Source organism: Rissa tridactyla, chromosome 1 (genome assembly GCF_028500815.1).
Source record: "Rissa tridactyla isolate bRisTri1 chromosome 1, bRisTri1.patW.cur.20221130, whole genome shotgun sequence".
In the NCBI taxonomy this organism is placed as follows: domain Eukaryota; kingdom Metazoa; phylum Chordata; class Aves; order Charadriiformes; family Laridae; genus Rissa; species Rissa tridactyla.
The window spans coordinates 209,892,861-209,911,554 of record NC_071466.1 but is presented as its reverse complement, the minus strand read 5'-3'; the positions used below and the strand labels follow the sequence as shown (position 1 = coordinate 209,911,554).

Here is an 18,694-nt window from a genome sequence, read left to right as displayed (position 1 = left end):
TTGCTATGAAACATCTGCTATGCTTAATTCTCTCTGATATAGGATCAATGTCTTTGGTTGCAACAATCGATAACATAACCGTTTCCATTTGCACCATCTCGTTAATGTGACCTGTACTGCATAAAGTTAAACCTTTGCTTTCTTTCCTTAGCAAGCAGAGATTAACGGTGGATGGGAGGAGCCCGGCAACTTCTGCAATAATTTGCTTGGTGTAAACCCATTTTTTTTCTGCTAGAACTCAGTTGCTCTCTACCTCACTGTGCCTTAGGGCTTCTGTGCATTACCGCCAGAGACACATGCTGAAATTAGAATGGGCTTTGTTTTTAATAAGGAGCTTAGTCAATGCAGCCTATTCTTTGGCTAATTTTCAGTGGCTCGACAATATGGTCTCTCACTGATCCTCCCCCTTAGGGAAAATCTTCTCTGGAAAGCATTCCCTTTTCCCAGCTACTTTCAGACCCAGAAGATTACAATACTCCTGCTGGCAGCTCTTTGCTCAGAGTCAAACAGCTGTCACTTGTCCTGTTCATAAGACCATACTTACCATCTCGAAGCATGTGTTATAATAACGCAGCCACTGTAGCACTGAATAGCACTAATTTAGATTTACGTCATCTGCATTCTGTATATCACCAGGGGATATCAATATGAATTGGGAGGAAGTGCTTTCAACAGTCACTTTCAGAACCGGTTGTGTAATTTATCATGGCAAACAGCATTTCCTATTTTTGGTTTGAGGGAAGCAGAAAAAGTATCATTGGCCTATCTGTACTACCTGATACTAGTTATGGTGTGTTCCTACTTCCATAAAGTATAATCTGTTGGGTTATTTGCTTTCTTTGCAAGTAAGGTCATAAGTAAAAAGCAAAAAGATTATTATTAAAGATTAGCCAGCTATATACACATATGTATATTGCATGATCATACAAATCTTAACTTCTTAAAAGCATGGACTTAAAGCTTAAAAGCATGTTTCTGTTTCTAGAAAGACAGGCATAAACCTTTACGATTACATTTTCTTCCAGCCCACACTGCTGAACCAGTTTGCATCAGCTAAAGACATGACAGTCATTAGACACCGAGCCCGATTTTGAAAAAAAAATAAATATGGCAGCATCCATGCAGTGTGCCCTTTGCAGTCAAGTGAGAAGTCAGCTATATTTTTGCATACATACCCACCACAAAATGATGACAGAATTGGAATTCTATTTAAAGACAACTTTACATATGCATAAATATAGCCCTAGAAAAGACATAGGTTCCCCTTCTATTTTCCCACTCGAATAAAGTAAGAAATTAAAATCTTAACTTAGAGGAGTCCACAGAAAGGTTTTGGAGAGGGAGGAAGGTTGTTGGGGGCATTGTTTGTTTGTTTTCTATATAGAAAAACATTTTTTCATAGCTACAACCTCATTCTATTGGAATGGAGTGGAAATTAGCCAAAAAGCAGTAGTCTCTCTGCTACAGTATGAAAATCCTGTTTATTATTACAGCGGTTTGCATTTGCTGTGTTACAAGCTTCTCTTTAATGGTTTTGGTGATGTATTGCAAAAGTTGCGGCATGCAGTCTTGAAGACTGATTTCCAAGACCTCAACTGCCAAGAAATCAGGCTTCAGCCCCTGATGCTTTCCCATGTTTCCCAAAGTGTTCTGTATCCAGAGGCAGCCTTTGTTCTAGTGGAAACAAGTGAGCTCTTTGTCTTTTTTTTTTTTTTTTAGTATGCCATTCCACCCTCACATATACCATGCTGTACCTGGGGATGAGAATACAGCAATTAGGCACAGCCCTCTTGGTTAAACTGTACTTTCTAAACACACTGGAATGTAATCATTTTAAGAGCTCCTGAGTTGAGAGCCCAGGACACACCCTGCATTCCACCTTTGGATAATGTGATTTATTTCCAAAGCCATGAACATGAGCAGAGTTCAAGGCTGTGACCTTACCTCCCGTCTGGTGCTTTAAGGCAATTTGTATTCCCGGAATGGCAGGAGGGAGCTATTCCTCTGCGACTCCAAGTCCAGGGTCTCTGGTGGTCTCTGCCATGGGGCTGCTTGTGTGTAACAGTTAGGAGGTGTTTTTCTTGTCCTGGAAACAGTCTAGCCATGCCTTTACTGTGACTAGGGATAACTGGGTCATTAACATTCTTTGTATTTCTATATTGTGTAATGCATCACTGTGTAGATAATTGATCTATCTCCAAAAACATTTGAGTTGTCCGCATAGTGTAATGCTTTGCCATTCAGCCGTATTAGCTTGGGTCCCGGAAGCGAAATAGCCATGTTAACATGTTCTCAGCAGGGCTAATTAGTCTGGGCTCAGAGCCATGCTCGTGCAGCTATACCGCTTCCAGTTCTGGAGGCAACTCATTCCAGACGAGATTTAACTTACTGTGTATTACATGCTTACATACTTTCTTTGTCACCATAATATTGCCTAGCCGCAAGGCTAACCATGGGTAATATTTTTTTCTATTGTTTTTTTTTTCTTTTCTTTTTTTTTGTGTTTTGTTTTAATTTCTCAATGATAATGATCAAAACCACTTCGAAAATGTCATCCCTAGAAAAAATTTGGCCCTCGTTAGCCTGTTGAGCATCTTTGCAGCAGTGGGACTTCCAGAAGTCAGCTCCTCTTGGACTTCCAAATTTGATATTTGAATATTATGTGCCACTTGAATGTTTTCGAATTATGTAGAAAAGCAGATGCTCATCAAGATGATTTCATTTTAAGGGCTGATGTGTTGGAGACAGGCCAGTTCCATATAGTGTCTGCTTCTAACTGTGATGAATTAAGAGATATAACATCAGGCTTTGTCAGGTCTTTTGGTCCAACTTTCCTTATTGGCAAGAGTACAGGCATGAGCATAGGAAGTTTTGTATATTTTTGTCCCTTATGGGTGTGTTTCAACAATGTAATTGGTGTTTTTTTTGAGGGGGGAAATCATGATTTGCAGATGAAGCAAAAATATGTAAGTTATGCTTATATATAAAGAGGTGTGACTGAATTTTACTGAGCCTCAGGGAAAATGAAAAAGAAATTGCAGTGTCAAGATAGAGCTTTAAAAACTGGATTATGGAAATGCAGCTGCACAATCTCTGAAGCAAACTCTGGAAATCATCCTAGTTGCCAGAGAGACTCATTGCAGAAGACACTGTCAGTAACCCACTGGCTTGGAAGTGGGAAGCCTGCAGAGTTAATTGGAGTGAAGTTCCCATGTCTAATCCAAAGTTCCTGACTTCAGAGTGCTTTGATTCAAATGTTCAATTCCCTCTAAAAGTAGCAAATAATTACTGTGATTTTGGAAATTTTCTGATGGGATAAAATTAGCTTCCTGTTTTTGTTTTGTTTTTGTTTTTGTTTTTTCCTATCAGTACATTTAATATGAAAATATTCCAGTTTAAAGTTCAGGCTTTGCTGTTGTTGATTAAGTTCATTGTTGTAAATGCAGACGTTTCAGGATGCTCAATTCTAAAGGTCTCCATAAGATGTTGAGCTACCTTCATTTTTTGGTCTTATTCTTTTCCAGCTCTCAACATATGGTTGTCAATACTGTGGTCACACTGTCCCACACTAGTGATTTTAGGCCCTTGTACGTGTCCAAGCGAGGAAAGTAATTATCAGGCATTCCCTTCAATCAATAAAGGCAGGTGACTATTTTTTAGAGGAAGACTCCTTCCATCTTCAACCCAAATCACTCTTTGAAGGACATATTTTCCACCAACTATAAAGGGAGCTTTGCCCTACTGGGTCCCTGGAATGTGAAATTCAAGACATTCTTATTTAAGAATGTGAAATTCTGAATGGCCAATTCGTAAAGAAACCAGCCTATCCCAGTACTGCCTCTCATACTGCTTCAGTTTCACAATGCTCTCAGTGCATTCAAGTCATAATAAATTCTCATCTCCTATTTGACATTAATTGCATGATCTATCTAGTCATTTGACTTGCCTGTAGCTTCACAATCAAGAATGCTACATTTCATAACCTGAAGGTTTTGTTCCTTATTTTTTTTTCTCTTTCTTTTTATTTCCTTTTTATGTTTTTATATCACGTAATTTATATTAAGTGTATGCGGAAGTTTAGATGAGAGACAGGTCAAGGCAAGTTAAACACACGGGAATAAACCATGAACAAGTTATACTCAAAATTTAAGGTAGATTTTCCCGAGAATTCCTTAACATATTTTATTAGTTAAGCCATCACCCTTTGCTCACTTCAAATTTCCATTGAAGTTGGAGGGAGGAGCCTAATGATGGATATAGTACAGTACATCTACTGTGTGGCAGCCTTTGAACAGTTTTAGGGAATGTTCCTAATACTAGAAAACATGTTGAAGGTAATATTAGCAGGATCGCTGAATGGCCTTGCAGTAAAATGGTGCTTAATTTTATCATTTCATTTGTCTCAAACCACAATCAAACTTGCTGTTGTCATCTCCTTGCCTTTACCTGACCCTGTAAATTACTGGCTTTTGGTTTGTTTTTTTTTTTATGGTGTGCTTCGTAAAAGTCCAGAATTTGTCTTTGCTGTATAGTTAGGCTTTCCAGTTTGAATCCCATCCAAAGATAATTCAGTAGAAACCTCTGGGTGTGATGTTTAAATATTTTCCAAAATAAAAATCAGCATTTTCCTTAGTGAACCGAACAGTTACACATGCTTGATGCAAGTACATTGCCATTCTGATTGAAATAACAACAAATCTGCTTCAGGAGCAGGAACTTAGGGCTAAAACACTGTTTCTCTCACTCGTAGTTCAGACAGAGGGCTTTTCCACAGTAGGTGCAGCCCTACAGTCTTGTAGTTTTTGCTGTGGTTGAGATAAAGACCTTCTTTCCCCTTGTCTTAATGCCTAGAAATAAGCGAATGCCCAGAGCGGCATCCTTACCCGTAGGTCTCATGTCAGCTTTCCAATGACACTGGGTCATCTTGCCATACATTCAGCTAGTTGAGCTTCATTCTGCTTTCATGCCAAAGGCTTCCCTGCTTCAGTCTTGCTGGTGATTTACTCATTTCAGCCAAGGAAGCCAAAAGCAGGCTCAACACTAGCTACGACACTCCTGCGTGCTGCGTGCTACGTGCTGCGTTCTACTATAGAGATACGTGCCTCTCCTGCCTAATACTGTTGTCTAGGTAGGCAGGGCATGAGTTAAGACAAATGTTTAGCTTTTCTGTTTGTAAATATACTGCACGAATGATAAGGACACTTTAGTATTAGTGCCTGGAATTGTTAGCTGTTTCTCCATTTATAAAGTCTGCTAGAAGGGTTTTTTCCATAATGTAAGTCTTTGCTACAGGGGATGCCATTTGTTTCTGGTGGCTTTGTAACGTAGCTAGGCTTCACACAAGAGAAGGGCTCCAGGGCCTTTTGCAGTTTCAGCACTTTTTCCCCTCTGTTCTCCAGCTTTTCCTTTTATTCAGGCCAGGAATTCACTTTGGATGGTCCTTCTGCATACCTTGCCACTGGCTCTAATTAATAACCTGCTTTTTAAGAGGCTTTTCAGGATAATTACTGTCTTTAAAGTTTTATGAATCACAGTGTTTGACATCTTTGATGTTGATTGATTTTCAGAAAAATGCACTTTTTGTTCTACTGTTCAATTTGTCACTGTTACTTACAAACAAATAAGAGATTTAAAACCCTGAAGATGCAGATGTTCTTTAGCCTTGTTGCCATCTGTTTTCCTGCCTACTGGATTCCAAGACTAACATTTGTGCATTTTAATGAAGCTACATTTATTTCATATATAAGATACAATAGAATAGGAAATAGATAAAAAAGGAAGTCTTTAATATAAGTTGATTTTTAAATGACTTGTTCACAGATCAATATTTTGCTGATATTTTTTATTTTCATGATAAACATCTTTAACTACAGGGTTTGAAATACCTGTTGTTTCGCTCAGTTATATGTAAATTGCAGATCAGAAAACTGAGATTTTCATGGAAGTCTCCCAAGAAAGGCATATGATATTACATTTATTTACTTCACAAATTCTACATTGTGGCGTTTAAACAGCATTCTTCCTAGATGTCAGAAAGCCATACACTTACGTGTGCTTATTGAAGTTGTACATCATATATTTGAATTCTTCATGTAGTTTGCCAGAAACCTGATTTCTCACTCCAACAAATTATTTTTTAGAACCAGATCATTGAAAAGGGTTGAAATTTTAGGATTTCTGTAAAATAAAAGTCTGTCTGATTTATTATAATCATATTGGAGTCCTTCCCCATTTATTTAGATAATTTCTGCATTTAAATCTTTGTGATATCTTTTGGTAATATTTCCTCAACAGGTGACAGTTGGCAATTATCTAAATCTCTAACTCAGGCAAACACAAGTAACCAAGATTTTACAGGCACTTCTTTCTGTTAAAAAGAAGGTATTTCAGGAGGAAGTGTTGGTATCTGTTACAGCTTGTGAGATTACAAAGCAGTAAGTGCTAATTAAACCTTTATTTATATTCAAAAAGAAATATGCAGTCCTAAGTGCCTTCATCTGTACTGTAACAAAGTTTATAGTAAACACTGCTAATCCAGTGCGCTTAGAAGTGATATTTTGGGAGATAAGATTTCAGATACTTGTGGCTGCTCATCTGTTACAAGTAGATTAGCCATATTTTTGGAATGAAAGGCTTGCTCTCGCTGCCTTCCACTTCTCTCAGCACTTAAATTTATCTTGTCTCATCTCCCTGAAATATTTAGTGTTCTTTGTCTTCAGTACCAGTATCTCTTGTCCAAAACTGTTTCAGTGCATCCAGTTTACCACACACTTCCTGCAGGGTTGAGACAAATCCCAGCCATTTTAGGATTCTGTAAATTTGTGTTGAATCCTTATTTCTTTTCACCTACAGACTGACTGGCCTTTTCTTTGATGATTTGCTCTCTTCCATCCATCTTTTCTAATCATAGAATCATAATCTACTGACTACCCAGCCTGTACGTCTTATTATATTACTGTCGTGCTCTACATCCAGCTCACAGCATTTGAGCACGTCAGTGATTAATTGCAGACTGATATTATTAAATAACATTTTACTCAGAAGGAACTGTCTTCTTTTTCTAGCAGCCCATTCTCAAAAAGATTTTTGGCCACTATGTCCTTTCTCCAGCCTCTCAGAGACCCACAATCATGAACTGTGATGATCCAGGGAACCTGCAACAGAGTAGGCAAATATGAAGCAAATCTAATGAGTCCATGGCAACATGGTCTGAAGGAAAGGAGAGTAATTGCGTGTTCTCCAGCCCCTGAAGCCTCAAGATGTGTCAAAAACTGATCTAATATGCACCAAAAAATAGTGTTAAGAAGGAAGGGGTGCACTTTCTTCAAAAAACAGAGATTCCCAGAGCTTAATAAGAAAACTACTACTTGAGAATTCAGGAGCAAATTATGCCTGTGCTATTAATAGGTTTTGAACATCCTTAGCCTGAGCAGAACTAATTCTACCTGTAGATAAAATCGCAGTGGCCTTTGTCCATTCCTGCGCTTTCTCATTCAGTGGATCCTGAAAGGATATTAGGGTATTAGGAAAGCAAAGACACTGCATTATTCAGAAATGACATAGAGAATTAAAGAAATAAAATTATATGGCTACTAATAAAAAAAAAAAAAACTAGAAAAAAAACCACAAAAACCCAAAGCAAACAAAAACATCCCCCTGACAAAATGTATGTTTTGTTTCATTCAGCCGTGGCAGTAGGAAGAAGTATGTTGGAGGGTATATCGGCATGTTATATGTGCAACTGTCTAAATCAGTGAAAGGTCTTTTCACTCTCTCCATTTCTGCACCATAAATGTTTCACTCTCTGGCCTCAGAAGGTCTTGGTAGATGATGGACTGCTGGCTGGTGATTGAATTCCCCTTGTTCCTTTATAAACTGCACAGTGCTATTGGCAACTTTTGGATATGTAAGGCACACCTAGTGAATGTCTGTTCTAACGTCTCTTAAATTCAAGTAACATGGTTAACATTGTGTCCTAGATTGAGAGTGAGGAAATACGGATACATCTTAAATCCAGTGGAATCTTATACTTGAAAGCACATAGCACTTGCTAAGGCTGCTTCCTTTGAGCACAGTATTTGGTTCACACTACTCTTTTAGAACTCAGTAGAACTACTGATATATTTAAACTAAGCATTTGCGTAAATGCTGTGTTGGATCGTGAATTAAGGGTGGTAAAACACAAGTATGTATTTTCCCATCTCTTGCAGAAGCCGAACGCCTGTGATGACAGGAGCAGGACTTAGGCGAGGGTGATTGTTCCATTCCAGCCCCATCACATCTTCCTTCCTCCGCCCTTCCTGATCATAGCCAGGCAGTTAGAGACATCTCAGGGTCTTGTGATGCTGCACTGCATCCACCAGAAATCAAAGTGGAAGCCCTGCAACGTGAGAATTGCTTAGCTAATCCAAATTGCCAGAGGAAGGAATAGCTTAACGCTTCTTGCTTTTCAAGATTCTTTGTTGCATCTTTGTAATTGTTTGGCTTTAATTACACCACAAAGTTTATCTGCTGTGCCTTTGAACAGAACACACACATGCAGAGCTTCTTTTTCCTATTGGCTTCAGGCTGCTAATTTTGACACCTTTGTAATAAATCTGTTGGCTAGATGCAAAGCTTCAGGCTTGGCAGGACCTCAGAAAATCAAGAGAGGAGTTAGCAATTCTTGTAAGAACAGAAGTTCCAAAGGCAATAGATTAGCAGGAATCATTTCCAACTGAGCTAACCTATTTAAAAGTAGAAAGTACATGAAAAGGGAAAACAGTTAGAGTGCATTACCAGAGAGGTGTTACTCCTTGTGAAGTGAATTTCAGCACTTAAAGCCATCTTTCTGAATGCCTGTAATATTTATGATACAGCCCTGAAGGGCTAAATGCAATCTATGGAATTACCATATAATTTCCACGGCGAAGTGTTTCCTACTGGCTGGTGCTATACCTTCAGAGTTGCAAAGCCAATTAACAAAAGTCAATTCTCCTGGTGAATCCAGAGGGAATGAATATTTATGACCAAATTTGTGGTGCTTCAATTTGCAGCACAGATTCCCTAAGCCTCAGAGTTTATAAATGAAAAGAAGTAGGCACCTTCATGGGGTAATTCAGAACCTATAGCTGGGAGACTACTGCTAGTGATAACATTTCTCTTAAGTGTTTTAATTCTTGGTTCCTGATGGAATATCATTGCCCATACAGTTTTTAGTATGAAAAAAAAAACAACCAGACGCCTAAATAACATTGCGGAATCTAAATAGATCTGTTATTTGGGGCCAAAGAGACAGATAAATGTAATTCATTAGATTTTTCATGTAGTCAACAGAAGAAGGTAAACTACTAGTTCTAGCTTCTTAAAATGTAAAACTTTCTTCTAAGATCCTCTCTCCCCTCACCTGTCAACTGATCCAAATCAGTAGAAGGACGTTTCTACTTCAGAAGGGTAATTCAAACTTCAAGTGGCCCTTCATAGATTTTTTTTTCTTTCTTCACTGACTAAAGGAAATTTGCACAAATATGGTCATGTCTTGGAAACCCATAGTAAAATATTTTTTTAAAAAATCGCTTTTGTGGAGGATAGACTGATATTTCCATAACAATGATTATTAAAATAATATGACTGTTTTTTTCCTGGAATCCGTATCTCTCTGTACTACATACACAAAACAAACAGTGCAGTGTTTACATTGCAAGAACTGCTGATGTTTTCTTTTTGAGAAATCTGTCCAAAATATTCTGTATTTTTATTGGGTTTGTAAAGAATTCTGGAAGAACAACTGATTGCGTCACAGGGGATAAGAAATCACATGATATAGACGTATGTTTTCACAGCATTACAGCTGTAGAGCTGGTGAGAGACGTTTGCAAACAGATTTGGGTATAATTAGGAAATTTGAGTTGCCCACTTTCTGAGCTGAGAAGTGACTACTGGAGATACTTATAAAAAAGCTGTTCTACACTGGTTTGGGGGAAAAAAAAACACAATACAAACAACCCCAAAAAAGACTTTATTGCTGTTGTGGTAAGATCAAACTGTGGAATCAGACTGAATCATATCAAAAGTATCATATGTTAAAACTCTCCTTATTTGTTTAATATTGAAGTCTTTTAATTTTGTTTTTATTAGAATGATATGGGAGGTCAAAGGAGCCTAATCAACAAGTGGACTACTTTTCTGAAAGCCAGGCTTGTGTGTTCAATACCTGGTCCTGAAGGAGCAGACACACATTTTGATGAGCTGCGTAAGTTGATTTATCTCTAATGGTCTATTTTGACATCAATACTGCTTGGGTTTTTTTTGTTGTTGTTGTTTGTAGAAACACTATCTTGTTCTGATTTTACTCCTCTTCTAAAAAGTGCTGGTAATAGCTATGACTTTTATCAGAAGTCCCTGGTTATAACTGGAATTAGTCTGATCAGAAATAAGGGGGTTTTGCCTCTCACTCCAAAAGGTGGAAAGTGAAACTCTGATTCCTTATAAAAGCCAGACTATCTGCAAATGAACAAACTTCAGAATATTAGCACAAATTCACATGGCAGAAATTAAAATTCATGCAAAAATAAAGCTTTTTAATGTATTTACAAATTTCCAAATTATAAATGGTAATTGCAGAAATATTCAGTGTGTGTTTAATTAAAAAAACCCAACATTTTTCCCATTGCAGAAGATATATTCTTGCTTTCTACAAGAGATGAGAGAAACCCACTTGTATATGGAGTCTTCACTACCACAAGGTATGCGTTAGCATCATGTTTGGCTCTGGAAACAAATGCTGAAGATCTTACTCAGGCCTTTTATTAAACCCTTCTATTACTAGACCCTGATTTCTGAGAGCAGTGAGAGACTGCCTGAATACGGCTTGCAATATTGGGGCTGTAGTCACTAAGGACAGTATTTTCAGAAATGGAAATAATAAATCATGTCCCTAAACCTTTGTGTGCCTGATATTTGAGAATGTTTGTAAAAAAATTAAAAGCTTTCTAGTTTATTTCAACCTTGTCTAGTTGAATTTACAAATTTCAATCATATTTATTGAGTAACCATTAGTTACTATTTAAGACAAACCATTGTTGTGAAGCATTGTTTCTGTAAGCAACAACTTGGCTGTTTCTTAGAATTAAAACCCACTATGCTCTAAAGTGGTATTTCAGTGTTTTTATGGACAGGAGTTGATGGAAGGACAACTCATCTTTATCTCAAGGGGATAGATTAATTAATGAATGAACCTTTTAGCTGCAATAGTGATGTGCTCTATATAGAACTGTCAGAAAGGAAATAAATAATTCTTCTGTTTGGCTCCAGAATCATAGAATCATAGGGTTGGAAGGGACCTCTGGAGATCATCTAGTCCAACTCCCTGCCAGAGCAGGGTCACCCAGAACAGGTTGCACAGGAACGCGTCCAGGTGGGTTTTGAATGTCTCCAGAGATGGAGACTCCACCACCTCTCTGGGCAGCCTGTGCCAGGGCTCTGCCACCCTCAAAGGAAAGAAGTTCCTCCTCATGTTTAGGTGGAACTTCCTATGCTCAAGTTTGTGCCTGTTACCTCTTGTCCTGTCCCTGGGCACCACTGAAAAGAGCCTGGCCCCATCCTCCTGACACCCACCCTTTAAGTATTTATAAGTGTTGATAAGATTTCCCCTCAGCTGTCTTTTTTCCAGACTGAAGAAACCAAAATCCCTCAGTCTTTCTTCATAAGAGAGGTGTTTGAGTCCCCTTATCATCTTGGTAGCCCTTTGCTGTACCCTTTCCAGCAGTTCCCTGTCCCTCTTGAACTGGGGAGCCCAGAACTGGACACAGCACTCCAGGTGCAGCCTCACCAGGGCAGAGTAGAGGGGGAGGATGACCTCCCTCGACCTGCTGGACACACTCTTCTTGATGCACCCCAGGATGCCGTTGGCCTTCTTGGCCACAAGGGCACATTGCTGGCTCATGGTCACCCTGTTGTCCACCAGGACTCCCAGGTCTCTTTCAGCTGAGCTGCTCTCCAGCAGGTCGGCCCCCACCCTGTACTAGTGCATGGGGTTATTCCTGCCCAGGTGCAGCGCCCTACACTTGCCCATGTTGAATTTCATAAGGTTCCTCTCTGCCCAAATCTCCAGCCTGTCCAGGTCTCTGTATGGCGGCACAGCCTTCTGGTGTGTCAGCCACCCCCCCCAGCTTTGTGTCATCAGCAAACCTGCTGAGGGTGCACTCTATCCCCTCATCCAGGTCATTGATGAATATATTGAAGATGACTGGACCCAGTACTGACCCCTGGGGAACACCACAATTAAGAACCTTTGAATTAAGTGTAAATAAAGACTAGCCAAATGCTGAACAGCATGAGTACAATGAAGAATTGCCCAGGCACTCCTGAACTCAGAAGCAGCCACCTCCATAGAATGTATAACCACATAGAATATTTGAAATTGAATGAAATGTTGCGCAATGAATGAAATGGCGTATGAAGTAACTAAAGTACATGCCACTCAACAACCTAGCATGGTGTTCTTTGGAAAACTGAACTGTTTGGTTTTGTTGTTTGGGGTTTTTTTTAAGAAAAAAGAAAAAAAACGTAGAACAAGAAAAATGTTTATTTCTCTCTCTTTTTATTGTCTGTCCAATGCAACTTGTAATACTCAGGCACATCACCTGTAATATCACTAATATACAGACTTCCAGATGTGAACACAATGGAAAGAATGTCCTTCATTTGTGGTAAATTCTAATCAAAATAGCTAATAAATGATAGCTGGAAACTGTCAGCCACTAGACAAAATTACAGTCTATCAAGTCGTCCCAAAGGCTAAGTCCAGGTTTCAACCAAGCAAAGCTTTAAACTGTAATGATAGTGACATTAAATACCTGTAGTTATCAGACGTGTACACAATGTCTGTTATTTAGCACCACTTATATCAACTCTCAGTTGTAGGATTGATTCAAACCCCATCAGACTCTGTGGAATTAATTCACTGGATGAGGCATACACTGAAGAGGTTTTTACAACGTGCGTATCATTCCATCTTCTTTTTCAGCTCTGTCTTCAAGGGCTCTGCAGTGTGTGTGTACAGCATGGCAGATATCAGGGCTGTTTTCAATGGCCCTTATGCTCACAAAGAGAGTGTGGATCATCGGTGGGTACAATATGAAGGGCGCATCCCGTATCCCAGACCTGGTACAGTAAGTGTCTCCTTAATTACATACTTCTATTTTTGCTCCAAAGCAATCATGCTTTACACCCCTCCCCGGATCGGTAATTTGTATTTTCCAGGATGTTTCAAATTATCCTCTCAACCCTCTCCCCTCTGTTGACAGCTTAGACTTCTACCTACCTTGTAGGTATATAAATATACATTTTTCCATGTCTCTGAGATAACATTGTGTCCAGACTGTCTATTTCCTGATTGTCTCTCATATTGTGGTCTCCTACTGTACAGCTGTTGGGATCACCTCTAAGGCATCAACACTTCATAAAAAGCCAAAGGCATTTCTTTATGGAGTATTAAGTTATGATGAGGCATTTTTGTTTGAAGTCTTGCATTTCTGTTATCTTTGTGTCTGTTAAAATCCTGTTCCTTGAGATATGGTCATTGGTTCTATTATTTGTGTTTGTGCGTGTGTTGTGTTTTGAAGTGAAGTAAGGAGTTAGTTGCTGGAGGTTTTATGTGATGAATGATAAGTTACAGGAAGAAAAGAGATGTTTAATATCTGGAAACACTTCTAAATCCCAACCTTCAGATGTAACAGATCTTCAGATGTAACAATCAGGACAAAACGAAGAGGGAAATGTTGAAAGGGTTATTAAAGAATTCTTCCCCCACTTCTGTCTTGGTATTAAATTTAGAAAAGAACGGACCTATATTACAGCTGAGGAAGAAAATACTATTTCCAGAAATGGATCTAATTTTAAAAAGTCATCACAACTTTGAGCAATTCTTCGTATGTACAATGTGAAAGAGCAATGATTTAAGAGTAAGACAGATATTACGCAGGGTAGCTTTACATTATCTTGGTCAGGTATTCAGTGAAATAGTGCTAAACAGCTGCCTAAATCCAGTGAAGCACTGAGCTACCGAGGTTGGACTGCTGCTGGTACCTTGCCTAGAAGTTGGACTGCTGCTGGTACCTTGCCTAGAAGCTATCTGGCTGTTCCTGCGCTATTTCTCTGACATCAGCACAGGTGTAACCTTTGCTTCAAGCCACATTATCTAGCTTATTTGGCTCTTCTTTTCACACATTTCCTTGTGTCTATGTGTTTTCTTCATCACCCTTCCAATGGACCCAATCGCATAGTCCAAGCCCATGCTATTTGCTGCACTCGATGGTCCCAGGCTTCAGCAGGTCAGGCCCTGAGCTCTGATTCCCTCCTCTCAACCACAGGCGAGTCACAGAGGGCAGCTCTCTCTATAAAGACTGAGGCAGCTCCAGAGACTGATTTGGCCTGCCTAGGATCTGTGCTGCTGAGGCAAATGCGCTCCTAATTTAGACATTTTAGGCACTGCAGGCTTACGCATCTCTTTCTCATGCAGAATATATGGTGATCCAAGAAAAAAACCCCAACATTTTATTTTTTTATTTTTTTTTAAAACGTGCAACTCCATTACTGGTTAAGAAGTGCATATGCATTTAGTTTTAAGTACAAAAATGGTGCCAGTGAGAACAATAGCTGGTCCCATGGCATCTAAAGAGATTAAAATAACTCTCTTGAAAAACTCAGAGTGCCCCATAAGGATGAACACTCTGCACAGATAGACGGGTCATAAGCTCATTGCATTTTTGAGTGTATTAGCCATCACATGGTTGAGCTGGGATTCGCAAGGAAGGAAGCATGTCATGCTGAAGCATGTCAATGCTGATCTTTATCACTGCTTTGAATATCCATGCTTGCAAGTTTTGTAAAAGTTGCAATGTTTAAAGCTAAACGATATTTTCCATAAGCCACCTCTTAACTCTCCAACTGCTTCCTTTAAGCACCTGATAACAGTTGTGAGAAAATGGTCTCCAAAAATCCTAAGGACCTTTATACAAAGTGGATTTCTGTAGGAGTTTGTCTGACAAAGGACTGAAAAGGGAAGTGGATTTTACTGAAGAAAGCTCTCGGAAGAAAGATATCTGTAATATTTGCTATGTAGATAAGGTAAATGTATTACTGCATAGTTATTTATCTTTTGTCTCAGTGAGCTGGACTGCTTTCAGACTTCAACATACTTCAGGCTCAGTTTAATATAGGATATTGAAATAAGTAGACTCATGCCATGCTCTTATCTTATAATGGGCTATGCCAAACCTCTGGAGAAGAACAGATTTAGGCTGGGATCTGAAAAAGCAGCACAGTGCTCAAAGAGAAGGAAAAGAAGCAGCATGCTACACCCCTGCAGAACACTGCAGTGCGAATGCTGACATGCTCTTCCTTAAAGAGTAATTTCACCATTTCTTGACAGCCATGGGGTGGTTCAGGAATGCTCAGAACAAAGCCAACAGGGATAATCTATCTTTTTTAAAGTTATTAGAACATTTTAGAAATTTAAGCTCTACCTAGGTATTGCCTACAGTTAGCATAGCCAGCACTGCCCTGATTTTATATTTCTTATATTTTAAGTTACTGGCAAAGTCTAAAAATGGCTATGCTAGGAAATGCGCTTCCTTTGATGTTTGGCTTTGAGAGAGGCATTGACTTCCTTTCAGCATTTATACAGAAGCAGGAGACTGCTTACCCTAATTTAACTTTCTGCTCAGCTGCCTTTATCTCCTAAGTAAATAAAGCTGTTCGCTATAGAGGCTGTGACCACTTTGATATTGAAATTTTGACAAAATGCTTCCTGTGGCAATTTGTGTCAGAGATAAACTCCCAACATGACCATGATATCATGCCTTCGCAATGCTGGGCGGCGTGCAGGCAGAAGGAGCCCCTGCCTGCCCGAGCTCCCGGCGCTGCGGCGGGCGCTGCCTGCCCTCTGCCGTCCTTGGAAGACCCCCGAACAGGGATGCTGGGGATCTCCAGCACGCTCCACACCATTGGTTCTGCAAAATGTATAGGTTTTTTTTTACTTTTAATTTCTCCCAGCGGTATTAAAGAGCAAGTGGAAATAACGGGAATTAAGCAGAGGCGAGGCTTCAAATCTATCTCAATTTTGAAGCTGAAAAGAAAGAGAGACAGAAAAAACATGCAGCTCTGCCACAAAGGGTGGTTTGAAAACCAAGGGAGCTTTTGCTCTGACTCCTTTAGCTGTTTAAAAATTGGACTTGTGTATCTGCAGCTGTCCCCAGATAACAAATCCAGTTTTCTTCCAGTCTCTTAGGGTTTCACTCAGGAAATTATCCATTAATAAGAAATCATCAAGGACTTTCTTTAAAGTGTGTTTTGAATTCTGAAGCAGAGTTTTCATAATGCCTTCCCAGTAATCACAGAAGTCATTTGAACAAGATTTTTGGTCAATATGGAGGAAAAACCATTTCTAGCTTGTTTATTTAGCTGTAAACATTGCAGTATCAGAGCAACTCCCACTGCACATTTGGAAATTCTGATGGGATACAAAGGAGTCATCCGTATTTAATTGGTGGTGAGTAAATATTGAGGTCAGATTTTTAGAGGAACGTCAGTGTTTAAAGATGCAGATTAACACTTAGTCTGATCTGCTGCAGTACCTAGGACTCTAACTTCTATCCAAGGCAACACCAAATATTTTTGATGAATCTGGATTTTTTGCTAACTGATTTGCCAAAGGTTCAAAACAAAGCTCTGCATCAGCACAGTAAGATTCCAGCAGTTTAATTCACTTTTTAGCTACAAGAAGAAACAGCCCAGCATGTTGCTTCTGTCTGTTTGGAGAGCTTTATGTCTCAGGTCTTTCCCTTCCCACTCCAGATCCGAATATGGCCCTGAGCTCTTGAATTCTTTATGTATTCTTTTTTTAAAACAAGTTCCCTTACAAGCCCTCAGATTCTCCTGTGATCTTTTTCATCTTTTTCTCTCTCTATTGCTTTTTCGCCCTTTCTTCAGTGAAACCCCTTCCTTTATTTCTTCTGCTAATTCAGCGCACAGGCTGATCGAGATGTGGTGTCCATCCCGTTGGGACTTGGCTGAACCACAGAGAAATATTGTCTGCCAAAAAGCCTCCCCCTGTCCTCCCATCTGGTTAGTTTTTCTGCTTTAATAAGTGCGTTCATAAAACATTGAGGGTTGCACAGGTTTCCCTTGTTGTTTTTAGACTTATCTTCCTCTTTCACCTGATCTTTTATGGGGTAGACTACATCCTTTGCTTCTCCGATTCCTCTCCCCTTTGATCTCCCCACTGTAAATGGGGCTGCTTAATTAAGTGAAATGTTTCACTTTATGGGTTTATTTTCCTCAGAAAGCCTCCTCCACCTCCTCTGACTTACCAACCTGTTTTCCCCGACATGAATCACCTTTCAATTTCTTTTGAAACTCTGCGAGCACGGTCACCTCTCCCTCTGGCAGAGGTCGGCAGAGAATTGCAAAGTGCCACCTGCAAAGTCAAGTTCACTCACCTGGCTGGTCTCAGCCCAGTTAGCCTCAGATTAATGTTCCCTTAAGTCAACCTTTTCTGTCAACAACACAGGTGTGTTAATTGGAAAAGCAATACAAAGTGCTCAAGACAAACACAGGAACAGGGTAGAACAAATCTCACACATCCAGTGGGATGCAAACTCTATCTTAAAAAAAAATATGGGGACTTCAATGTATTTGTAGGGATTTTTTTGTTTGTTTTGTTTGTGCTTTTTGTGGCAGGGGTGGAGTGAGGTTAATTGCATTTAAAATTTGCGCTGTTTATTTGTCTCCTGCAGAACCTGACTCATTTCCCTGTCCCCTGCCCTCTTCCAGGCTTGCTCTGAGTAGCTGCAAGGTTAGCGTGAAAGTCTCCCTGCTGAGTGTCCAGTCCTTCTGGCACAACCCATCCATGCTGTAGAGAAGCACTAAGGCTTTTCGCAGGCATGTCCAAATGCAAAATGTGTTGTGCAGCTCTGATCAGACTACAGAGAAGAATCCACACAATATTTATGCCACTCAGGAACCCAAGTTGCATTGTCAGAATGGCTTATGGTTGAATCTCCAGTGAGACATAGCTGCCTAAGCCCTGAGAGTCATCTCTCAGCTGTCATCTAATCCATAGAAGTTCATAAACCTATAAGTACCCCATTTTCTAAAGTACTTGTGGGCATCTTGGAAGCTCACACCAGTCCTCAGTGTTACATCTTAAACCCCGAGGATTCAGATTTTGCATTTCTCTATAAACTCTACAAATAAAGTTCAACGTCTTGGGTGTGTGAGAGGTCCCCATTTAAAGCAGAAGTGACTAGTTGAAGGTAATTCTTCTGTTTCTCTGCTTTGTGTTTGATGGATCAGTGACAGGGGAACTTATCTAAAGCTTTGAGACTTTACACTACATTGTAGAATAATACTGACTACAAGGCCATATCTCCTTGCTGGTTAAATATTCGCTCACTGAGAGCTTGGGAGAAAAGGGCTGCATGGTTAATTCATTCCTTCTGAGGGAGGGTCTGGTGCTACAGTTCCTACTCCACTTAACATAAGAGAGAGAGCTTTTCAGAGGAAAAATAGATCTTCTCCCTTCCTGGTTAAAATGTGAGCAACATTCTTGCTACTTTTGGCTAAGCTGAGAGTTGATTATCCCCTGAAAAGTGAAACATCTTCAATAAGGAGTGAGGAGCTCCCAGGCTGGCTCTGGTCCATGTGCCTATAA

The 18,694-nt window shown here is 39.6% G+C and overlaps 1 protein-coding gene across 10 annotated transcripts in view; it reads left to right on the top strand.

Annotated features, from left to right (window-relative positions):
* Positions 1-18,694, top strand: part of SEMA3D (semaphorin 3D) — a 147,322-nt gene that overhangs the window by 94,412 nt on the left and 34,216 nt on the right. For all 10 annotated transcript variants that reach the window (XM_054189132.1, XM_054189133.1, XM_054189136.1 and 7 more), the window contains 3 exons: positions 10,117-10,231; positions 10,655-10,724; positions 13,007-13,151. In XM_054189132.1, the coding sequence (XP_054045107.1) occupies positions 10,117-10,231; positions 10,655-10,724; positions 13,007-13,151 (330 nt within the window). The remainder of the gene's footprint in view (positions 1-10,116; positions 10,232-10,654; positions 10,725-13,006; positions 13,152-18,694) is intronic.